Raw genomic sequence first — 9,894 nt, 5'->3', positions numbered from 1 at the left:
ACCGCCTGGACCAAATATTGGCACCGAAATTTTACACCCGTACTTGTTGGGAAATTCTGGTCTGAATCTGGTTCGCCACCAATCTGGAATCAAACACAGTGTTAGGGATTTTACACACAAACGAGTTATGCAACCTTCCACCTCGTCCTGTGGATGTGTTATTTCCATACTAGATTCAACTCTGGTACTCTTTTTAGTGGAGAAGCAGGTGCTTTGCTATTACGCTAGAAAACAGAAAATAGAGATAACACCGCCAATATCACGCTTTTAGTCAGCAAGAAAAAAGTACGACATCATGTTAGCTCTGATATTCAGTTGAAGAATGAGTAATCCTCTCCTTCCATATTTCCCAACAGGAATATATCATGAACAAATATGTGCGCCTTCTTGCTGCGTTCTATTGCGAATAAATTGATGATTTGTAGCTGTTTCACCATTTTAACATGTCATTTGTCGGGGTTTGGATGCCACACTTATTTTGCAAAAAGGGAATTGTTAGACGATGTTTTTTTCAACCTCATTCATGTCATTGTAAGATGGTTTGAGCTGCTGTTTTTTTGCGTTTGATTGCGGAGTTTACAAACAGAATCATTTGGCCACCTTCTTGGCTGCAACTTGTTCATTGTTAAAGTATTATTTTGCAGCAATAACCAAGCAGATTTGCATTTTGTTTTCAATCATAGCTTTTCAAATCATTGAGATGTCGAATCTGCAAACAACCCAAACTGGACCATATATGCTGATTCCTCTTGTATTTTCTTTTCCGACGGGAATTCTTTGTCAAGTCTGCGTGTGGTCAATTTTGTACGCCAGTGCTTAAAATCTGTGAATTTCCCCCTCTCTGCTTATCGTGACATTGATATACCCCATCTAGTTAAAAATACATGATGTTGTTGCCTTTTCAATCTTTAATGTGCAACTTTGATAAGTATTTTTTTATTAAATATAGTTACCTATCTAATAAAAGTATGATATTATGAAAGGAATTTTCAAGATAAATCTATACATATGATTTTTATGTTTCCAAATTAAATATTTTTAAAAGTTATTAAAGGTAAAAAATTTAAAAGTTTGACTGATTCTTGATCAAAATGTCAAGTATTTGTGACCAGATGGAGTAATAAAATTGAAGCTTCCTGCTGGATGAAGCATTTTTTTAGGTGTATTATGCTGTTTGACGAATGACTCCATATTAGCAATATAAAAGAAATGCAAAATATCTGCTTTTACATGTACCACTGAATATGCACCCTGTATATGGAATCTGCTTGGCCTAGTTGGCCATCTGAAATCGAAATCTGAAGTCTACACATTTGAATAGAATAGCATGTTTTTTACTTTAATAATGTGTTGTTGAATTGTTATGCCCGTTGCCTTGACATATGCTGCACTGCACGTTATAACATAGCATGTTTTTTACTTCAATCATGTATTGTTAGAATTGTTATGCCCGTCGTCTTGACATATGTTGTGATCGACGTGCAAGGGAACATAGATCTGTCTGTCATTTGTGAGGAACTTGTTGATCGTTGCTTGGCATCAAATGACAACATAACCGTCATACTAGTTCAGCTCAAGACCATTTTTTTTTCCGAACATGCAAAAGCTTTGTGCATCAAATTTATAGAAGAAGAGGCTCAAAATAAGCTGAGTTTGAGTACAGTGCGCAATGGCCAAGCACGATAGGCCAGAGTTAGGTTGTGATTTGCGAAAAAAAGGAAATAACAATTCAATAGGGCAAACAATTCATTTGGTCATATCATGGCCAAAATTCTCTCAACCTACAAGCTCCCGCCGCTTGCCAGAGCCATGCCACTGAAAAGTTCATCAGTAGAACTACAGTTGGCGTCGAAGACATGCGAGTTTCTCTCCTTCCAAATGAGCTAAGTGATGAGCAAGAAGCAGATATCTAAATATTTTCTGGAGGTTATTGGATCTGAGGAACGTAGAGCCGCCCAGAAATCAGCCGTTGTGACGTGAAAAGGGACATCTCCAAGCTGCAGAACATGTAACAGGCGCCACCACACCTGCCTAGTGTACGCACAAGCAGAGAAGAGGTGATTTGCCGTTTCCTCAGCTCAAGATCGTCGCCCCGGATGCTCCCCAGCCCGGCGCCGAGGTTGAGGACCCCAACACCCACACCCAAAGCACCACCGACGATCCTCCGCAGCCTGACGCCGAGATCGAGGACTCCAGCGCCAACGTCCAGGGCACCACCGGCGACGCCTCCTCTCCTCCTGATCTAAACTTGCTGTCCTGGTTCAGTTTTGCTGCGCAGAGTTCCAGTGCTAGCTATTTTTCTCTCCAAAAAGAAAACGACATGTAATGGCGATGCGTAGGATGATTACCATAGGAGTAGTTTTTCGTACTTCCGTTATGCCTCCTGGGCTGGGTACGTTATGCAGTAGACCTTGATCGTGAGCCACATTTGAATCCACGCAACTTTGTGGTTCCGACATGTGAGTTCTGAAGATACTTACCAATAGAATGCTAGCTGTGTAGTATCTCTGATATCCCATGACTGATGTGCATTTCGTCGATGAATTGGCTAGTTCGTCGATGCAAAGAAGCCAGCGGAAGCAGCGCTGCAAGCTGCATCCTCGCTGCTTCCGCTCTCAGTAGTGTTTCGACTGATGAAGCCCTACGCAACTTGTTTCAGTCGGCACCTCGACGGACGGACTTGGACTCGACCAATGCACAGCGGCTCCGATGATCGCCAGCTTGGCATGCGCGTAGATCCACGCGTCCGCTCCCAGTGATGTGATCAGAATCTGCACGATGCATGTCACGCGGCCGCCGTGCGGATTCAGAGCCTGGCGGCGCGTACGTGCGTTTGCTTAGAGCGCACGGCGACGGCGGATAGCACGCCGACTCCGACGACGCGGAAAACAACCGCCGTGCAGCGTGAGGTCGCGTGATCCCGGCGCTTTTGGAAATTCTGCGGGCGGCGCGCCTTTCGGACTCGGGAAACAACGGCGAACAGGGAAGGGCGCCGGTTCGCCCGCGCGGAAAGTGTAACGCGGCGCCCATTTTTGGCAAGTTGCAGCAAGTCGGATTCCCACTTCCCAGATCCCAGGACGAGCACTCCTGCATAGGCAGGGGGCGCGAGTGTGCGGCGTACGAACGCCACTCCCTCCCTGCCTTCTTCCTACTTCTTGCGCCGCCGCCACAACCAGACCACCCGCGGGCTCCTCCGTTCGTTGTTTCTCTCTCTCTCGGCAATGGAGATCATGGATCCCTTCGCCTACGAGCTTCTCGCTCGGCCTCCGCCTCCCGGCTACGATCCATTCTCCTGCGGTGGCGCCATGAACACGGCGGTCACAGTCGACCAGATGGACGACTACTTCCGCGCCGTCGGCGTGCTCCCTCCGCTTCCACCCGCCGTTGTCCCTCCCACCTCAGGATACACCACCCCCGCCGCCACCCTCTGCGGTGCCATGGACTATGCCATGGAGGTCCCGGTGAAGTGCGAGCTATACGCAGCAGCCATCGACGCCCAAATCCAGCCAGGCGCCGTCGACGTGCCCGCCGTGCCACTCCCGGCGCCTGCCGCTCCGGCCTCCGACGACGGCGCCGCCGCTCTCAAGAACTCGGTGACGCCCTACGACGCCGACATCGACGCCACCCTACGGGCCATGGAGAACGACGCCAGGGAGCGGCCCTCGCCGGACTACCTGGACACGACGCAGCGTGGCCGGATGGACCCGGTGGCGCGCGCTTCCCTCGTCCTGTGGATGTGCGAGTTCTCCCTGCACTTCGACCTTGGCGCCGCCACGCTCCACCGCGCGGTCTCCTACGCCGACCGGTTCCTGTCCGTGAGGCCCCTCGCGGGCGACCCCAGCTACGAGCGCCAGCTCCGCCTCCTGGGCGCCGCGGCTGTCTACGCCGCCGCCAAGTACGAGGACCGGGGCACCACGTGGAAGCTGAACGCCAGGGACATCGCCTCGGCCTGTGGGTTCGCGGCGAGCCAGGAGGTGCTGGACACGGAACGCGCCCTGGTCGCGGCGCTCGGGTACCGGCTCGGCGGCCCCTCGGCGGACACGTTCGTGGACCACTTCACGAGGCACAGCCAAGGACAAGAAGAAGACCTGGACGTGCAGCGCACGGCTCACCGCCTCGCCGACAAGTCGCTGTTCGACCACCGCTTCATGAAGCTCCTGCCGTCGGCCGTGGCTGCGGCGGCGATCTTCCTGGCGAGGCTGGCCCTGAAGCCGTCGCACGACCCAGAGCAGGTGCGGAGGCTGAGCAGGGAGCTCGAGGAGCTGACGGGGTACAAGCCCATGGACGTGTACGACGGCGTCGACTGCAAGTACCGTTTGATGCATGCTCCGGGCTTCGAGATCTCTCCACTGTTCTTCGTGGATTCTAGATAGCAAGTAGTAGTAGTATGAACTTCGCCGTGAAGAAGCGCCGGATTGATTAGTTTTGTGCATCGAAATCTAGCTATTTTTGTCACGGTTGTATTATTAGTTCACATGCAAGTGAACATGTAAGATTGTTTCTGTAACTCATCAGCCTGCCATGTCATGTAATACATCAAATCACCAAGAAGAAAACATCGGTATCGAATCAACATGTGGATCTACAAGGAGTAATGCCGCAACACCGAAAATGGCAATGTTAATGTCACACCGATGCCCCAATTTAGCAACATTATACAGCACAGCAGTAGGCCGCTCGGCGCGGACGATGCCCAGGAAGGTGATGAAGCCATTGCCAAGCTACCGGCATCTAACAGACCAAAACAGAAAATGTATCGACAGCGAAGCTTCAGCAGGATGCCTATCTATTTGCACTTTGGTTCGTACAACTCCTGCAGCGAGGTTTCGACGGGATGCCTCAACAGTCCGCCTCCAGCGCTCCACTGTCATCACTCAAGTTTTTTACATGGCTTGGCAGGCAGGTTGACAGCATGAAGTTGATTGTCACGTCCAGCACGAGGATTTGCTCTCCAGTTAAATACAACCCCTCAAAAGCAGGATTTGATGGATGGATTCAATACATCCCTTTGAAAACAGGATTTGATCTGCAGATGCTGGCACCATACTCCTCGTACTCCGCTTTCGTGCGGCAAGCCTGATTGGAGGAAAGAGTTTCCGGAATTAGATGTAACCCAAATACTGAAGAATAGTGTCCCAACATGGCAACGATACATCATATTTTCACAAGAATTGTTTAAAGCTGTAGTATAATCAACTCGGAGACGTAGAGATGTCCATGTTCACAAATTTCAGGTGATATGTGATTCTATTTCCAGAAAACATAACTTGCAATACTACAAGTACTTTACAGAAATAAAAAGCTGAAATACCTCGTAGAATTCAGCAGTAGAAGCAAGCACAGAACCGCCAAACCATACCGCATATCTCTGAATAGGATGACTGACCACATTCACTTCTATGGGTTGGGCCTGAAATCAATAGAATTTAGCAGTAATTAAAGTGGTGATAAAACCATAATAAAGTTTACTTGTGGTCAAGCACCCTTTTTGCGATCAGAAAGAGAGCAAAAAGAAATAGGAATGTTTGTACCTTCGCATCTCCACAAGCCCGAGCATTAGATGCACGAACCCGGGCGTCCACTATCTTTTTTAGGTCCCTTTGTAATCTCCTATGGAAATCCTTAAACATAGTGGACCCCCCAGATAATACAATATTCTGTGCCATTGGGAACAGATTCAGACTTTCTGTAATGTCTTAGAATTAAAAAACAACATTCTGATCAAACATACCTTATAAAGAGCCCTCCTTGTGTCGATTGGGGATGATTGGATGCACTTGTCAATAACAACTTGTAAAGGAGTGGTGAAATCATTGTCGTAGATCTCTGGGTTGAAGAAGATCTGCACACATTTTGCAGTACTATGAGAAGGTTGAGTTAAAATGAACAGTGAGATCAAAATCTAGGAAAAATGTTTCAGGGCTCTTCAAAATAAATTAACACTACAGTTACATTCATGACCATAAAGATTGAACTCAAACTACTTTACTTTTTTCTTGTTTCCATGAAGCCAACTTAACATTTAAGCACCAAGTGAAATAAAGAAAACTCAGTTAACAAAAGCAAATAGAAGTTAAAAAAAAATTCTTATCATAATCCCAAAACAGACATATCGAAGCAGAAGTTACTACAGATGGTATAATAATTTATTTAAACCATGTACCTCAGGGCCCAGGAAGCGCTCATATCCAATGTCACACGTGTATTTTGCACCAGTTTTTGGTTTGATGCCAGTCCAGTGTTTAATGTACTTTGAGGGCTCCCTGTCATGCTTATTGAATTCCTGAAATAACAAAGTAGATTATGAATATTTTTCCTTCTGGGCCATCTCTTACATTAAAAACTCCATGGTCAGAAGCTGACAGGAACTAGACGTCATATTTAATTGAAAATAATAATCAGCGGAAAATATGAAACAAAAATGCATATGCAATATTTGGGGAAAAAATATTTAAAACAGCGATTTACATAGTCAGTATAGGAATTAAATGTCAATGATTCAGCTGGGTGGCCACTATACTAGCACTGGCAACCAACTGCACTGCTATGAAAAGGTAAAAGAAACCTCCTTTTAATCACAACCCGCCTTCTTCTGAATCCAAATATATATGTTCACCAAGTAACATAACATGGCACTTTAATGTAATTAATACCTTCACAATGTCCGAAGAGGTATAGCAGTACATTTCTTTAACCCTCCTTGCTACATCAAAAGATTCTTCTGGTGGAATGTGCTCACCTCTTTCCTGGATGCAAAATAGGAAGTTGAGTGCCTCATTCGTATACTGCAGTGTTCGGTGACATTTTATAAAAGAAGATGATTTTATAAAAGAAGACTGAGCATGCTTTCTAAGTACACTAGTTTAGGCCAGAGAATTCTCTAGTGGTTTGATTGAATTTTGCTTGCACCTAGGTGCTGATCGGTAGTACTCTCTGTTCTGTACCTGATCACCGAGAAATAATAGTTGGGTTGGCTATCCAGTGTACAACATGTTGTTTTGATCCCTAGTCTTGTGCAGCTGTGTGTTCATAATACGTTCAACATACTTGATTATGGATAAAGTACTGTGTTAGCTTCTCTGTTACTGCCATTTGTGTATATTTCTGTTCAGAGTTTGGGTATTCTGGTTTGCCACAGCTACACAGTCCATGATGATGTTTTAACTTGAGATCTCTGCCCAGCTTGTGCTTACTAGCTGAGAGCTTAGAAAGTTAGCCCAGGTGATGATGTTTTCTATAGGACATTTAGGGAGCAGGACCAACACAGTCCTGGGGCCAATTGTTATACAAAATCTAAGAGCACTTTTACTCAAATTATGTTACTGTTGTCCATTACTTTATGTATACATGATGAGAGGTACTGTCCTTTATGGCTTGCTGTTTTTTTATCTCAAGATCATGTGTAATAAATATTCTTAGATATTCTCCTGTATTTTAATATGTGGTATAATACCCATGCTCTTATTATCGCATTATATACAACAGTAACTAGCTATGGAAAAGTTGAGTGCTGTCTTGTGACAATCCACAAGATAGCTGAGGAAATTACCTTTAGAAGTTGCTGAATAAACTGGGTAACATCCTTGCCTGTAATTGGAATAGATCTGATACTGCTCCCAATGACATAACCATCAGCAACAGGAACGATGTGGGTAGCTCCATCACCCACATCAACTACAACACCTGTCATTTCACACTGAAAACAAAGCATGAATTTTCCCCATAAATATGCAGTGTATGATGATCGCTCAAGAGGGAAGAGAGGAAAACAATGATGACAAATGTAGGACCCCCCAAGAAACAAGCAAACAGAAATTCCCAATCCTGCAACTTCGAATTATATAGTTGCATTACAGTAAACTGGAAGCAAGGGAAAGTTAAACTTGAAATTGGCTGTTAGCAAAAGAATTAGGTGTCAGCAGAGCACATAATAAGTTATCAGATACTCAATATTACACATCTGTGACTTGTGCGTGGTGATACTGAAAAGCACAACTTAACAATATCACTAGCTACATACTGATAAGATCACATTGTAGAAGTAGAGAACTGGGGCTAGTGATAAACCGATAATAACAAGCGCCATTTAGCAATTAAAAGTAGAATCAAACAATTAACTCATAATAAATCTAAAAGAACAAGAAGCTTTCGTGCCGGTCAGTTTAACACTTTTTCCAAATGGTGGTACCCAAATTTCACCAAGACACAACATATGTGAAATTATCCAAGAAAAGAGATAAGCTAGAGCTTTTTGAAAGAACAGACTACAATTAGTAAGCTACAATATGAAGCAGCCCATCAAAGAGAACTGAACTATTTTAGTCACTAAAACTAAACCATGATGGAAGCGTGTAGTAACGTCAGTTCGATTATAATGAAACATGGCCTTCTGAATCAATGTTCAGCCTAAGGTATGCCTGTGCTCAAGAAACCATAGGCTAAGCTTTGACGACTAACCTTGGTGGTAGTGTATCCAGCAGCGAGTGCAAGGACCGGTTGGACTGCTATATAGAGACCGGGCACATTGAACGTCTCAAACATGATCTCTCCGGTGTACTCCCGGGTCTCAGGAGCAGTCAGGGGACTCTCGGTTAAGAGAAAATAATGATCTTCCGGATCACACCGGAGATAATTGAAGATGCACTGTTGCCAGAACCTCTCCATGGTGTCCCAATTCTCCACCTGAACAGTACATTTCAGCTCGAATCAATCAAATGGTCGTGCAAAAACAGCAGCATTTGCACACGGCAGCACACAGCTGCAGCACCCACCTGGCCATTGCGGATGGGGTAGCTAAGGCTGTACGTGCTGCTGGCGCGGGACAGGGCCAGCGCCTCCTCCCCGATGTAGAAGTCGAGGTCGGCCATGACGCCGGCGGTGTGCTGCGCCAGCCAGTTCCCCTTGGCAGCGCCCCTCGTCGTCGTATGGCTGGAGGAGAAATCGTCGTTGATGGCGACGACGGTGGGGGTGATGAAGCAGGGCTCCACGTTCCCCGCGAACCCCATCTTCGTGTACCTGCCGCGCGGTTAGATTAGATCAGCATCTTGCGTCACCACATCTTGCTCCCGCGCACAGATCTAGAGAGAGGGTGGGAGGATGGGTACCCGGTGCCGTTGTCGATGACGACGGCGGGGCGGGACGCCGCGTCCATGGCGCAGTCCGGGCGGCTGTCGTCGTCAGCGGCAGCAATCGGGGTGGCGCCGGCTCGAGTCGGGCGAGCCGTCCGCTTTTAGCAGCGGCAAGCGGAGGCGGGCGGCGGGCATCCCACCGCCACAGGTAACGATCAGCACCAGCGCTGAACCAGCAACGCCGGAGACGAAGCTTCGAGAAGGGAGGAGGTACCGGGGTTGGCGGGCGGGGAGGTGGAGACTGGAGCGAGCTCAAGGCTTTGCTTTGGGTCGCGATCTTTCTGCTTCGGCGAGTGTTGGATTTGTCCTGGCGTGTTGACAACGCTGCGTGCGAGCGAGCGAGCGTGTCCTTCCGCGGGTTGCTACGGTCTAGGTGGGCCCACATGCGTGCGGAATGATGGCGACACAGCCGCCGCCACCTACGCCTCCGCCTCTCCTCCTCCAGTCCCTCTCGAGTAGCACTACCAGTGGCCTAGGTGGGCCCACATGCGCTGACAACTGAAAAAAGTTTATGACAGAATGAAATAACGTGGAGCAATAGATGAATTATTATTAGTATACTACTTCCGTCCTTGTTTAGGGTTGTTTTAGTCTTCGGTATCCACAATAATATTATAATAATTTTTTTTATAACACATTTACCTCTCTCGTTTTTTAATATTTAATTAATAACATATAAACCACCAATCCACATATTTGAATTAAAACTCTACTTTTTAATAGTTTTTAATATAAACACTCTAATAAAACACTATCTTAAAAACAC

The 9,894-nt window shown here is 46.5% G+C and overlaps 2 protein-coding genes across 2 annotated transcripts; one reads left to right on the top strand and one right to left on the bottom strand.

Moving 5' to 3' along the window:
• Positions 1-3,221: 3,221 nt before the first annotated feature.
• On the top strand, positions 3,222-4,373 carry LOC133917971 (putative cyclin-F2-1). Its single transcript, XM_062361769.1, has one exon. It carries the CDS (start codon positions 3,222-3,224, stop codon positions 4,371-4,373), a length of 1,152 nt encoding a protein of 383 aa, XP_062217753.1.
• A 168-nt stretch (positions 4,374-4,541) lies between these two features.
• On the bottom strand, positions 4,542-9,502 carry LOC133919220 (actin-related protein 3-like). Its single transcript, XM_062363547.1, has 10 exons — positions 9,105-9,502; positions 8,772-9,015; positions 8,458-8,682; positions 7,550-7,696; positions 6,654-6,746; positions 6,164-6,283; positions 5,732-5,842; positions 5,532-5,657; positions 5,312-5,410; positions 4,542-5,076 (listed from the first exon to the last, which is right to left on the bottom strand). Exons 1-10 carry the CDS (start codon positions 9,149-9,151, stop codon positions 4,996-4,998), a joined length of 1,293 nt encoding a protein of 430 aa, XP_062219531.1. The 5' UTR covers positions 9,152-9,502; the 3' UTR covers positions 4,542-4,995.
• Positions 9,503-9,894: the final 392 nt, after the last annotated feature.

Source organism: Phragmites australis, chromosome 5 (assembly GCF_958298935.1).
Source record: "Phragmites australis chromosome 5, lpPhrAust1.1, whole genome shotgun sequence".
Taxonomy (NCBI): Eukaryota; Viridiplantae; Streptophyta; class Magnoliopsida; order Poales; family Poaceae; genus Phragmites; species Phragmites australis.
This window is presented reverse-complemented; position numbering and strand designations above follow the sequence as displayed.

Coding starts and splice junctions, on each gene's coding strand:
- LOC133917971 (XM_062361769.1), top strand. CDS start 3,222: ATGGAGATCATGGATCCCTTCGCCTACGAGCTTCTCGCTCGGCCTCCG.
- LOC133919220 (XM_062363547.1), bottom strand. CDS start 9,151: ATGGACGCGGCGTCCCGCCCCGCCGTCGTCATCGACAACGGCACCGG. Junction 7,697..8,457: donor CTGGATACACTACCACCAAG/GTTAGTCGTCAA, acceptor CTTTGTTTTCAG/TGTGAAATGACAGGTGTTGT. Junction 6,284..6,653: donor CCTCTTCGGACATTGTGAAG/GTATTAATTACA, acceptor TTGTTATTTCAG/GAATTCAATAAGCATGACAG.